The sequence below is a fragment of the Lissotriton vulgaris genome, chromosome 3_1 (genome assembly GCF_964263255.1).
Source record: "Lissotriton vulgaris chromosome 3_1, aLisVul1.2, whole genome shotgun sequence".
NCBI lineage: Eukaryota > Metazoa > Chordata > Amphibia > Caudata > Salamandridae > Lissotriton > Lissotriton vulgaris.
The window spans coordinates 507,830,304-507,844,541 of NC_141689.1; the positions used below are offsets into that span (position 1 = coordinate 507,830,304).

The following is a 14,238-nucleotide window of genomic DNA, read 5'->3' on the forward strand; positions in this document are numbered from 1 at the left end:
TGAACATTTCGTTATTGCTTAACATATCCCCACAGTATAGGTTAGTGCGCTTTACTATTCTTAAAATATAATACATACTATCACACAGTGCTGGCCTTTCCCAGAGCACGTCCGTGAGCCATCCTTGTCTGACACCTGTCTCCAGGTGCTAGGAAATCTGCTGGGAGCTTGTAAATTCATTTTTCTGCTAATGGTCGTAGTTAGAAGTGCAGTGTATGTTAAACTGGGAGCGCACACCTTGTTTTGCTCCGGGACAAACAATACTCTTGGACCGGTTGTACAAGTCACTTGTGCTCTCCTGCTAGTCCTGGCTACGGCCCCTGAAGTGGACCCTTTAACCACATGGCTGCTAGGCGTTTTCCCGTTCTGCGCTGAAGTACCAATATCACCATTATTCATGACGAGCTGGCCTTGTCATCCGCGCACGGCAGGTAAGCGCCATGACGAGCCCAGCTCGTCATTAGCTTCGAAGGGGTTAATACCTTGAATTCCCTTAGTACATAGTGTTACAGCAGTGCTCTCATAGACACCTTCCTCTCACGCTATTTAATAAATACTTGTCTACTGTGTGACCCTGGAGCATTCTGATTACTGAAGTCTGTTTTTAGGTCAAGCCTAGGCAGCCAATTCGCTGCTCTGAGTGGCATGCAGTATTCAGGTATGCAGGTGAAGCTCTGCCCACTATTTATCCATCTTTTCAATTGGCTCCTGCTATTGTCCTTTCTAAATGGTTGCTTCTGATTCGTTAATAGGCTTGTTAGTCCCATGTTAGTAACGTCTTGTCTGATTTGCATATGGCCATGTCTGAACTGGGGTGGTGTGGAGTGCAAAAAAACAATGGATTTAGGCCCAGATCTCTGTACTCGGGTGAATGTATGACATTGTTCTGCATTCTGTCCATCAACTATTGTTTTTGCATTTGTCACCCCGAGTGGGATGGGTATTGCTCAGACGTGAGTCCCATGCTCTCCACACCACTGGAGTCAAGCTATCCTGGCTGAGGACGGCTGATAGCCAGAAACCGGTCCTAGGATGCTTGATTCCGATCCAGGAAAGACATGGCTTGGCAGTTCGGGCTGGAATGTTCTCATGAGGCACAGGGTCAAGGCTGATTGGCATATGGCCATGTCTGAACTGGGGTGGTGTGGAGTGCAAAAAAACGATGGATTTAGGCCCAGATCTCTGTACTGGGGTGAATGTATGACATTGTTCTGCATTCTGTCCATCAACTATTGTTTTTGCTTTTAGGTCGAGCCTAGGCAGCACATTCGCTGCTCTGAGTGGCATGCGGTATTCAGGTATGCAGGTGAATCTCCGCCCACTATCCATCCATCTTTTCAATTGGCTCCTGCTGTTGTCCTTTCTAAATGGTTGCTTCTGATTTGTTAATAGGCTTGTTAGTCCCATGTTAGTAACGCCTTGTCTGTATTTGAACCTCCCATGAAGACTGCACTTTTTACTTGTGTTACACAGTCTGTTTTAGCTAAAGCCTGAGCACTATATTCTATAATGTCTTTAATCTAGCTGCTTTTGCAGGCATGACAGGCTCTTGCTAACTCACCCTGTTTTCATGACAGCGTGGCGCTCAATCATGGACGCTGTGCTTTATCTTTCAAAAATGCTCCCTGCACAGCACAGCACTTCTGCATGCGCTATGCTGCTTAACAAATGCTTTTTATTTTTAAAAGTGCCATGTACCGCACTTTCACTTTAATGGCGGCAGCGTACCTTTCTTTATACGAGTAGCGTCTTAAGGAAAGGGGCTTGGCCACCATTAAACTCAAAGCGCGACATGGGGCGCTTTTACAAAAAAAAACATGTATCAACTTAAATGCTTTTTTTGTTTTGTTGTTGTTGTTGTTGTTGTAAAAGCGCCCCATACCGTGCTTTCACTTTAATGGTGATTGAGCATCTTTCTTTAGACGAGGACTGTCTGAAGAAAGGGGCGAGGCCGCCATTAAAGTGAAACCTCTGCATATGGCGCTTTTACAAATAAGCATTTGGAGTGCAATAGATCTCGCATTTGTGAGAGTTTAAGCTATTAGCATTGTAAATGACAATGCCTTTTATTTATGTTTTAAAAACCAAAGCAGAAATAAAAGGCATTGTCATTTACAATGCCAATAGTCCAAACTGCAAGTAAATGCAAGACCTATTGCATTTCAAATGCTTGTTTATCCTGTAACACCCTCTTTTATCACTAGAGCCACGGATGATGCAACCAAAAACTATAATAAAATGTAAGTAATTAGTGCTGTAGAGCAGAGGTCCATGCTGTTGAACACAAACCACTCAACAATTGATCACAGAAGAAACATTCCTTACATTCAAATAAAAACATTCCATGCTCTCCTTACCATCGCTGCTGCGTGATGTGATCGATTTACCGTCCAGAGATTCTTTCCTTCTGCTCTTGTGCCTGAACGAATGTGAGTCTGTAAATATAAAATTATGCTTTCTTATGTTACGAACAACACAGCCTATACCTTTATGCTTGTTGCAGAAAATGTACACTTAAGGATCCAACATGCATAGGCATCTGAGCTGCTAGAAAAGATATGGATACGTAGGCGGTCTTTAAAGATGGAACCCAGCGCGATCTAAGAATCATTCCGTAGCATTCAACCTTGGTGGACTGTGTGCCAAATGGTTGGGGTGGTAGTGGTGGTGCCTCCGCACTCACTAAGAGGCAGCATAATACTAATTATTCAGTAATGGCAGACATGAAGTATGCATAAGTTTAATGCTATGCAAGTCCTAGTGGTCCTTCACCATGAAAATGCTTTAAATTCCGTGTTGTGGAATGCCACGATCGGGCGTGCCTTATATAGTTTGGTTAATTGAATAATGAGCATAGACTCGAGACAGGTGTGTGTGGTATGCGCTCTAGTCTATGAGCGTGTACGCGATGACGCGTCACGCCATAGACTGGAGCGGTAGGCGTGCGCATGCGCAGAGAGCGCAGGAGGAAGGCGCGAACGAGGGAAAACGGCAGTTGGCGACCGGAGCTTGAGCTAGTTAGACGCTCGGCGCCCTAAGCTCTGAATACTTTGTATGATTGAATAAAGATCAGTTCTGCATCATTACAGTGCCTCAGTGTGTACCTGTGGGGAGAGGAAGGAACATTACAGTGGCGACGAGGCTGGCATCCGAACACCACCAGGCGCAGTGGACGAGAGCAAGCACCCCCTACAACCCACACACGAGCCAGCAAGGCAGGGCATCAACAAGGAAGAGCAAAGGGCGTGGCAGCAGCGCAGCAGCACGGTACAAACCAAAACACCAACCTTATAAGTCAGGTTAGTGCTGCCCAAGACACAAGGAGCCCCCAGCCAGCACCCTGGCAACCAAGGGCGCCACCCCCAAGCTAGAGGACGGGGGGAAGACTGAGCAAACCGCGCAGGGTGCGAGGGACAATACCCCAGGTAGTCCCAGGGGCCAAGGCGACACGGCAGAGAGCGCAGGAGCATCCGGTGAGCCTACCCAACGAAGGGCCCAGGAGGGAGACCCCAGAGGCGAAGTCAGAATGGCAAATCAAGCTTCAGCCCTGATGGCACCCGTCCCTTTCCTACCCAGACCGGGAGAACCGCAGTTAAAATGGGAGGACTGGAAAGAATACTTTCTGAATTACATTGAGGCTCTCGGAGATGAAAGTGAAGGGGAATACACACCGGAAAGGAAAAAGAGACTGTTGCTCCACAACTTAGGCCCGGAAGGGGTGAGGGTGTTTAAGAATCTGGTACCCAAGGAGAGGGGTGCAACGGAGACAGATGTCTTCAAGAATGCACTGGACGACTTGGACAGCCATTACCGCCCAGCAGTTTGTGTCTCTATAGACCGCTATAATTTCCAACAGAGAAAACAAGAGGTGGGAGAATCCATTGATGACTATGTGGCGGCGCTCCGACGCCTGGCTATCACGTGTCAGTATGGGGCTCTGCAGGATGAATACATAAAAGACCAAATTGTGATGCACACCACCAGCAGAGCGGTCCAGGACAAACTATGGGCACAGAACGAGACATCCCTCAAAGAAGTGGTGGCGATGGTCAAGAAGGCAGAAATGTCTAAGCGAGGCGCAGACGCGGCAAAAAGGGAAAGTGGGCCGAGGCAGATGATTAACAAGATTGATGAGGCACCACAGTCCAGCAAGTCCAAAGGCACGTATGGAGACCAGAGGAAGGACACAAGAGGGACTGGAAAACAGACGGCCCGCTCCAGCCCTGGAAATAAATTTGCGTGTTACAGATGTGGCAGTGCAGCACACACGGCTCAGGACAGACGTTGTCCCGCGTTCCGCGCCAGGTGCTCGTTCTGTGGTTTGACCGGCCATTTTGAAAAGGTGTGTCGGAAGAAGGGGTCGAAGTCCACCGTCAAGTGCATCGACTCAGCCACAGCAAACTTGAGTGGGGAGGATGACCTAGAAGAGGATGATTTGGTTCTGTGCATAGAGGACCAGGTGCTGGAAGTGGCAGGGAAGCGAAGAGATAAGCCCCGCACGGACATGCTCATCGGGGGAGTGAAGGTACATGTGGCCGTCGATTCAGGGTCCCCCTGGACCATCGTGCAAAGATCGATATGGGAAGAGGACTTCGCACCTGTTGTGGGGCCAGACCTAATGCCTCCGGACATCAGACCCATCTCGTATACAGAGGATTCCATCCCCCTGGTGGGGTGCCGGGACTTCGTGTTCGAATTCTGAGGAAGGTCGGCCACGTGCACCCTGTACGTGGCGGAGAAGGGCCCATCGGTGCTGGGATGGAGAGACGCCGGGGATCTCGGCATCATACTCAACCCAGGAGGGAAAGAGCAGATACTGTTAACGGATGAATGGCCCCTCACGAAAGATGAAGACTGGAAGGCGGCATACCCCAAGGTCTTTGAGGGCACAGTGGGCAAACTGGACAAATTCGTACATAAAATGGTCCTCAAGGAGGGGGCAGTACCAGTTGTACACAAGGTCCGGAACATACCCATATCTACGAGTGGAGCAGTGCAACAGGAACTGCTGAAGTTGGAAGAACAAGGCATCATAGAGCCAGTGGACAGTGCGGAATGGCTATCGCCCTTGGTGGTGGTCAAGAAACCTAATGGTAAGGTCCGGCTCTGTGTGGACCTCAGAGAGCTCAACAAAAACCTCATCGTGGAGAGATTTCGCTCCCCAGGATTGAGGAGATGCTGGCGAGAACAAAAGGTATCACCCACTTCTCCACCATAGACCTCACGTCAGCATACTACCAAATAGAACTGCATCCGTCAAGTAGGAAGTACACATCCTTCATTACGCCCTTTGGGTGCTACCAATTCCGGAGGATGCCCTTTGGTTTGGCATCCGCTGCGGCCGTCTTCCAGAAGCTGATGCATAGGCTGTTCAAGGACATCTCGGGGGTGCAGTATTTTCAAGATGACATCTTAGTGATGGGCTCCGACAAAGGAGAGCACGATAAGAAGCTGCATAGAGTTCTAGGAGTGTTGCAAGGAAAAGGTTTAACGGCGGAATGGAGCAAATGTAGAATTGGGACTCACTCAGTGACCTACTTAGGACACGAAATAGGGACACATGGCATCTCGCCGAAGGAACAGAATGTGAAGGCAATAAGGAATGCCAAAGCCCCATCTACCAAGGAGGAAGTGCGGTCATTCCTTGGAATGGCCGAGTATTATAGCAAGTTTGTCAGACACTTTGCCACCAGAACATACAGAATGAGACAACTAATCAGAAACAATGCAAAATTCGAGTGGGACGCAGAAGCACAATCTGAATTTGACACAATAAAGGACTGCATCAGCCAAGCTGTCCCACTGCAAGGGTACGTCCCCACCGGCAAGACCATAGTGACAACAGATGCAAGCGACAAGGGCTTGGGGGCGGTCCTGGCACAGGAAAGGGAGGACGGATCCAAGGAAACGATCAGCTTTGCGTCTCGAGCGCTGTCCCCGACGGAACAAAGGTACAGCGTAATTGAAAAGGAGATGCTGGCGGTCACTTGGGCCTTGAACAAGTTTCGGCAGTTTATTTGGGGCACAAGATTCAAGCTTCAAACAGACCACAAGCCACTCATCAAAGTCTTGACGTCCTCGGGCCATGACACCGCGACCCCAAGAATCGCTAAAATGACCTTAAAACTGCTGGATTACACCTACGACGTGGAATATCTTCCAGGTACGCAAAACAAGGTAGCTGATTACCTCAGCCGGGCTGCAGCGATGGAGGAAGCGCCGGAAGAAGCCCCGGACAGGGAGGAGATGGTGGCCAGCATGGAGGATCACGAGATGTCGATTAGTGCTCAGGAATGGGAGGCCGCCTACGAGCTAGATGTGGAGAAGGTGGAAGTAAGGAGACACCTCACGTCGGGCTGGCCGGACAAAAAGAAGCTCACAGAAGGAGTGCGAAGATTCTATGAGATGAGAGAGGAACTGTCCCTGAGTGATTCGGGAATTTTCTTGTATAGAGGCGAAAGGGTGGTGCCCCCAGTGACACTGATACCCCGGTTGTTGAAGCTACTGCATGAAGGACATTTGGGCATTGTGAAAACCAAGGCGCTGGTCAAGCAGATGTATTGGTGGCCAGGCATGGATGCCCACATAGAAAGACAAGTGCGGGAGTGCGGGCAGTGCCAAGGAGCGGACAAGGTGCTATGCCCACTCAGACCTGCATTGGGGAAGTTTGACACCCCGCAAAGCCCCTGGGAAAATGTGGCAATAGACATTCTGGGGCCCGTCCTAGACAGTAGAGGTGTGAACAAATATATATGTGTGATAATAGACAAGTATTCCAAATGGCCTGAAGTGGACATACAAGAGTCCATGGACACTGACACGATATTGAAATTCCTGACCTCGGTGTTCCTACGAGAGGGTATACCCAAATCCATTCTCAGTGACAATGGACCGCAATTTGTATCGGACAAGTGGGTTCGATTTATGAAGAGGAACGGGATCGAGGTGAAACACACAGCCGTCTATCATCTGGCATGCAACGGCCAGGTAGAGGTTCAACCGTGTGCTCATGGGCTCCATTCAGGCAGCCATATCACAAGGAAAGGACTGGGAAGCTGAAGTAATGAGCATGCTGTGGGCCTACCGGATCACTCCCTCAGTAGTGGGGTACAGTCCGTTCCAAGTGCTGAGAGGACGGCATCCCTTCACCCGGGACAATGTAGCGTGGAGGGAGAAGACCATCACCAGCAAGTGGTCCCCAGCGGTGGTGCAGCACAATCTGGAGAAGGCCCAGAAGATCTATGCTGCACACTATGACAAGCGACGCAGCACAAAGGAAACTGTGCTGGAAGAGGGAGAATGGGTTAGGGTCAAACTCCCTACCATACAAAAGAAAGGTGAAAGTAAGTTTAGCCGGCCCCTACAGGTTAAAGAAGTACGAGGCAGGGCGGCTCTCCTCAGCGCCGGCAAGGTGTGGTCACAAGACCGCATGGCCAGAGTCAATAAAATAATAGTATGGCCCAAGTCTGAGGAGGATGAGAGACGGATGGACTTCCAGGAAGCAAGACCCCAATCGGGGCACAGCACAGAAGACCGGTGGGAAGGCGTAGGAGAGGACAATGAAGTGGATGTTCCTGATGCAGTGTCTACCGACAGAGATGGCACACCGGTGAACGCAGCGCAGAGTGGAGAGTTGAGAGAAGATGAGAGATCCCAAGGAGAGACAGAGGTGGAAGAGAACATGCCGGTAAGACACACCCGCAGTGGAAGGGCAGTTACTGTGCCCTCTCGTTATAGAGACTTTGTAATGGATGGACACTAGATACACGGTGCCACCTCCCGAGGTGCCCCACAGAGACATAGACTCACTGCCGGGGACATGCAACCTGTTGGGGGGAATGTTATGTTGTTTATATTAAAGGGGGGAGATATGTGGTATGCGCTCTAGTCTATGAGCGTGTACGCGATGACGCGTCACGCCATAGACTGGAGCGGTAGGCGTGCGCATGCGCAGAGAGCGCAGGAGGAAGGCGCGAACGAGGGAAAACGGCAGTTGGCGACCGGAGCTTGAGCTAGTTAGACGCTCGGCGCCCTAAGCTCTGAATACTTTGTATGATTGAATAAAGATCAGTTCTGCATCATTACAGTGCCTCAGTGTGTACCTGTGGGGAGAGGAAGGAACATTACAGTGTGCTATGAAGAAAGATCGTAATTACTAGGTACTGAGGCAGCCATCGCTGAATGGGTGCTATCCCATGTTGTCGAGTCACTCTGCCTTCATAGACAACAGTCTTGCCCAAACCGCTAAACATAGCGGTATGTTTAAACATTGTTTACGTAGAGAAAATACTTTGAAATGCCCTCCTACGCCGATCGTAGGAATACGGCAGATAAAGTAGGGGCGCATGCATGATAATGTGAAAGGGTCGTATCTACGCGCATGCGCAATGGAGCACAAACTGTAACACTGCTCTCCGGTTGCAGCGCGATAACATGCAGACCGGGTGACGGGACAGGGCTGCTCAAAAATGGGGAACACGTGCAGGTTGGAGAGCCTGAAGAGGATTATTACAAAAGTTTTATAAATAAATTGTGTAATACACGATGAACAGGGGTACAGAAGTCATGGAACACACTGTCCTATGATGTTAGCTCGTGTGATACATTCAGGCAGTAGTGCTGTCAATTGTTTGAAGTCAAGGTTTTTTTTTTGGAGAACTGGCTTGTTATAGATATATATTCTTAGATATTGAATTTGGACCAAAGTATTTCATCATTTAGGCCTGTTTTGTGAGTGCACAGTCGGTACACCCAACGATAAGATAGACCACATTGCGGCTGTTACAGTTAGTGAAGGAACGCTGTTCCCATGTAGACTGGTTAGAGAAGGTGATGGTGCGGCTTTTCTGCGTGTACTGACAGGACGAACATGAGCCACATGGGTAATGCCCATTAACCTCTGTTAGTTTTGGAGGGTCATTGTTGCTAATGTTCTTTGGTCTAGTGTACGTAAGCTATGCAAATACAATAGCGGGAACAACCATTTTTCCACGAGTGCATTACTCCTCCCACTCAATTCGAGAAATAAAGGCTGTTCCAGCCTGAATATTTCCACCTTGTCTCTGTTCAAAGGAACTCTGAACTCCAAGACCCATTTGATCACTAACCCTTGATATTTTAACTGCGTTTTTCATAGAATGATTCTACGATGCTAGTTTTGATAAACAGTCCACATTCTATTTAAAATAATATTCCCCTCCTTTACAGCACTAAACTTCCAACAAGATGCGTTACTTCCCGAAAAGCCTTCAGCTCAGTAGAAGCAGAATTGGGATTTTGGGGCGTGGCCGACCAGCGGAAGGCTCTATCCCCCACCACCCAAGGAAGTTTGGGGCACCAGGGGAGGGGGGGAGGAAGCTTGTCCCACGGGGCTCTCTGTAGCTGGGGCTGCTTGGGCTGGTTGGGCTGGTTGGGCTCCTTTGGGCTCGTTTTGGGCTTGTCCCCTATTTAAACGGCCATTTTGTGTCATTGCACACTGTTTGTGGTGCAGTGACACAGCAGCCAGGGGTCCATAGGCAGTTTGGTTGTTGGACTTGTGGTGCGAGGCGGATTGTCGCTGTGGGCGTTTCTGCCGGCGTGGTCGTGCGCAGTGTTTTTTGTGGCCAGGCGGTGGTGGCATTTGTGGGATGGCGGCGTATGCGGATCCGAGGGTGGCCGAGGCTTTGCGGCTGTTGGGCGAGGCGGGCCGCATGGACATTGTGCGGCCCGACCTCCAGGTAAGGCCGCAGCGGCGCGCTGCCAACGGCGCCGCTGCAGCTGTGGTGGCGTGTGAGCCGCTGCGGTCACGGCCGCGGCCGGCTCTGCGAGGCGGGAGGGGGGGCGGAGGGGCGAGGGGCGGGGCAAAGCGCAAGTAGGCAGCGCCGCGTGCGAAGGCCAAGGGAGGTGCTAAGAGGGCCGGGCGGAAGGTAAAGAAGCGAGCGCTTGAATTCGTGGAGGAGGTGGGGGGGAGGTGCCGGGGGGCGGGGGGGGGGAGGGGCAGCTCGCGAGGCAGTGGCAGAGCTGGTAGAGCATGGGGGGATGGGGGCGGAGGCGGGGGTTCAGGTAGTGGCGCCGGTGGAGGGTGGGGGGAGTGGGGTGGGGGGCCGGGGGGCAGAGGGTGGTGATGGGGCTGTTGTGGAGGGGGGGCGCAGCGTGGGAGGGGGAGCGGGGCTGGGGCGCGAAGAGCAGGGTGGGCTGCTGGGGGGGGATGGGTGTGCGGGGGGGCGGTCTCCCCGCTATTGATTGAGGATACTGAGGTGGAGGTGGAGGGAGGGACGGGGGGCGGACACAGAGCTGGATTGGAGTTCATCTTCATCGGATGAGGGAGGGGGCATGGTAGGTCCGAGCAGGCAGTCGTCGCCGGGGCGGGGCGGCGGGGGAGGTGTGGGGGGGCCAGGCAGAGGGAAGTGGCAGGCCAGGGGTGCTTGGGGGGGGTTCGTGGAGGCGGAGGAGTGGCGGGCGGGAGGGGTGGGCCGGGGCTGGGGGGGGGGTTCGGTTGGGGTAGTGGAGGGGAGGCGGGGGCGGGGGGAAGTGTCGGGCCAGGGAGGAGTTGCGGCGATGGGGAGGGGAGCAGGGGTGCGGCAGGGGGGGGCTGGGGAGTGGGGCGCGGGGGGCTGGGCCGAGTTGGGGTTTCAGGGGGTGGGGAGGGCCGGGGGGCTGGGATTGGGAGGGAGGTTGGGGCCTGGGTGGCGGGGGAATCCCGTCGCGGCGCGGAGGTCACTCGGCAGGATGGGGGCGGGGGACGGCACTGGGATGGGGGAGCGGGGGAGGAGGAGGCGTGTGGGGGGGAAGGGTTTTTTTTTCACCCTGGCATGCTGGACTCCACCTTTTTTCCTTGGCAGGAGCTGTTTGCGAGGCGCTCGGGTGAGTAGCATGCGGCTCCAAACCACCGAGAGGATGGGCCGGCTCTGTCTGGTGCGGGCGGCCGAGCTCTAGTGAGGGACATGGCTCATGACCGCGGCGAATGGAGGCGGGATTCGTCTCCGCCGGCCCCTCCCCGAAAGGTCGGTACGGCCGCCGGGGGTAGGGGAGTGAGGATGGATGCGCATATTTCTGATTGGACTGCGAGTGTGGCGGATGGGAGTGGGAGTGTGGACTTGGTGGATTTGATGCGGGTGTGTCGTGAGAGAGCGGGGTTGAGCCGGCTGGAACCCCAAGAGGGGGGTTGGGGTGGGGTGGAGCCGGCTGATGGAGAGTCAGAGGAGGAAGGAGAGATTCGGGAGGAAGGGGGGTCTTGTAATGTTGTTAGCAGTATATTACAGGTGCCGGCAAGGCGAGATGTGCCCAGAGTGACGGCCCCCTCAGCTCCATTGGTTAGGAGGCGGGATCCGGCAAGGACGCCTACCTTGACGCCAGGTAAGGCGGGAGACGGAGCGGGGAGTGGCAAGCGGCGCTGTGTGCAAGTTTCGGTGGGGACTGGGGGCGAAGGGGAAGATGGATGGCGGCTGGTGCGGGGATGGTACGTGCAGGACGCTGGAGAGTGGGCACGGACGGCGCGGTGACGGGTGGAGACGGGTCAAGCGCGGGCAGCGGGTCGGCGGTGGTTGGAGAGAAGGATCCTGCGGGCGGGGGGAAGGAGAGTTGTGTGGTGCCGGTGCGTAAGTTACTGTACATGGGGCTGACTAAGCCGCTGGGGGCACACCTTTCGGTGGCGACGAAGGAAAAGATCTGGAAAGGGGAGTACCTTGACATTTTGAAGCTTCTCCACAGGGAGTTGACGTCCAAGGAGGGGTCGAAGGAGGAAGAGCAGGAGTTAGCTAGGTGCCCAAAGGTGCCCCTGACGCTAGACAACTGGTCAGCGGCTTTCCTCATCTACGCGAGCGTGTATTGCGAGAAGTTTCAGGACCGGTCCGTCGCGCTTTTCAAATACATGGATGGGGTGCGGGGGGCGCAAATGACTTACGGAGGGTTCGCGTGGTCACACTACGACGAGGAATTCCGGGTGCGCATTGCGGTGGACCCGGAAGCGCAATGGGGGAGCAGGACTCGGATCTGTACCAGCAGACGATGGGCGGGGCCAAGTTTGGCCGCACCATTTACACGGCCAGCGGTTTGCAGCTGGTGCCGCCCCCTTTGCAGCCCGCCCCACCTGTGGGGGGGTGTGGCAGGGAGACTCTGGCGGCCAGGCCGCGTTCGGGGCCTTCTGGGACTTCAATAGAGGAGCCTGCGGACGACGGCACCCAGTGCTGCGTTGTTGGGGGCTTGGGGTCCCGCCGGGGCAGCAGCCCTTGCAAGGAGGTGCTCCAGCCGGAGGGGGACAGGGTGGTGGGAGGGGGGGAGACAGAGGGGGGGAGCTTTGGGCAAAGGCTCGTACGCCGGTTAGGATCGAGCGGATGGAGCCATGGCTGGCGGCATATCCGCGGGCGGAGGATGCTGCGGTGCTGCGTCGTGGTTTTCGGGAGGGGTTTCGGCTGGGCTATGAGGGCCCTCGGATTGCTCGCTGGGCGGACAATCTGAAGTCAGTGAACGTTCACAAGGGCATTGTGAGAGAGAAACTGTTTAAAGAGGTCAGGGAAGGTCAGATGGCGAGCCCTTTCACGGAACCGTAGTTGCCGGGCTTGATCATCTCCCCCATCGGGGTGGTGCCCAAGAAGGAGGAGGGGCAGTTCCGGCTGAGACAGCACTTGTCTTGGCCGGAAGGGGAGTCGGTCAATGCCTACATTTCGGCGGAATTGGCGTCGGTGACTTACTCGTCGGTGGACGTGGCGCGGAGGCTCGTTTCGGCGGCGGGAAGGGGCGCGCTGATGGCGAAATGCGATGTCAAGTTGGCTTTCCGACTCCTTCCGGTTCACCCGGCGGATCACCAGTTGTTGGGGATCAAGTTCCAGGGACTCATATTTTGTGGACAAGGCGCTGCCGATGGGGGGCTCCATTTGGTGCGCGCTATTTGAGCGTTTCAGTTCGTTTTTGCAGTGGGTTTTTTCCAGGCGCACAGGCTTGGAGTCAGTGACGCACTACCTGGATGACTTTTTCCTGGTGGGGCAGCCCGGAGCGGCGGACTGCCAGCGGCAGCTGGACGGTTTGGCCGGGTTGATGGGGGAATTTGGGGTTCCCTCGGCGCCAGAGAAGACATGCGGTCCCAGTACGGTGTTGTCCTTTCTCGGTATCGAGCTCGACTCGGTCGCCATGGAAGCGCGCCTACCGGAAGACAAGAGGTCAGCGATGCTGGTTCTGGTGGATGGGATGTTGGCAAAGAGGAAGGTGACGGTGAGAGAGGTGCAGGTGCTGTTGGGACATTTAAATTTTGCTTGCCCCGTGGTGGGGGCGGGCCAAACGTTTTGTCGGCGTTTGGGTTTAGTGTTGTCCGGTTTGACCTTGCCTCATCACCACGTGCGCCTCTCTGCGGGAATGAAGAAGGATCTGCGCATGTGGCAGGCGTTCTTGGAACGGTACAATGGAGTACCCATGGCGCCGGCGGAGGACTGGGAGTGGGACGTCACCATGTACTCGGATGCGGCGGGCGGCGGCGGTTTCGGTCTGTATTGGGAGGGAAAATGGTGTGCGGAGCAGTGGCCGGAGCACTGGCAGGCAGGCGGGAGGAGCATTGCGTTATTGGAGTTGTTCCCGTTGGTGGTGGAAGTCACGGTGTGGTCGGGGGCGCTGGCGCACAAGCGCGTGCTGTTTCGAGTGGACAACATGGCCGTCGTGCAGGTGGTGAACAGACAGTCGCCCCGGGACCCGCAGGTGCTGAAGTTGATGAGGGTGTTTGTTTTGCGTTGCTTAGAGAATGACATCCTGTTTTAGGCGCGCCACGTTCCAGGAGTGGACAATGACATTGCGGATGCTTTGTCTGGTTCACAGTGGGAGAGGTTCCATGGGCTAGCCACGGCGGCGGAGGAAGTCAGGATGCCGGTGCCGGAGGACCTGTGGACGGTGGGCGAGGCCGGGTCTTTCAGTTGGTGAAGGCGTCGGTAGCGGTGTCAACGTGGAAGGCATACGAGCAAGCGTGGGGGGAATTCCTGCAGTCGGGAGCGGTAAGGCGAGGGGACCGGTGGCTGCGCGAGGACAGGTGGTAAGGTTCATGTTGGCACTCATGGATAGAGGGCTGTCGTGGGTGACGATTGCGGGCAAGTTGTCGGCGGTGGCGTTCATGGGAAAGTTGTGGTGGGGTTACCCTCCGTCGGTGGGGGAATTGGGGACCCAGCTGCTGGAGGGGTGGGCGAGAGAGAGGGGGCGAAAGGTGCGGCTGCGACGTCCCATCACGGTGGAGTTGCTGGAAGGAGTCATTGGCGCGCTCCCGGCGGTGTGCAGGGATGAGGG

General features: G+C 54.4%; 1 protein-coding gene across 1 annotated transcript in view; it reads right to left on the bottom strand.

The window, feature by feature from the left end:
* PDE8B (phosphodiesterase 8B) overlaps positions 1-14,238 on the bottom strand; it is a 1,129,923-nt gene that overhangs the window by 154,899 nt on the left and 960,786 nt on the right. The window contains exon 13 of the mRNA XM_086960753.1: positions 2,358-2,435. Within this exon, the coding sequence (XP_086816879.1) occupies positions 2,358-2,435 (78 nt within the window). The remainder of the gene's footprint in view (positions 1-2,357; positions 2,436-14,238) is intronic.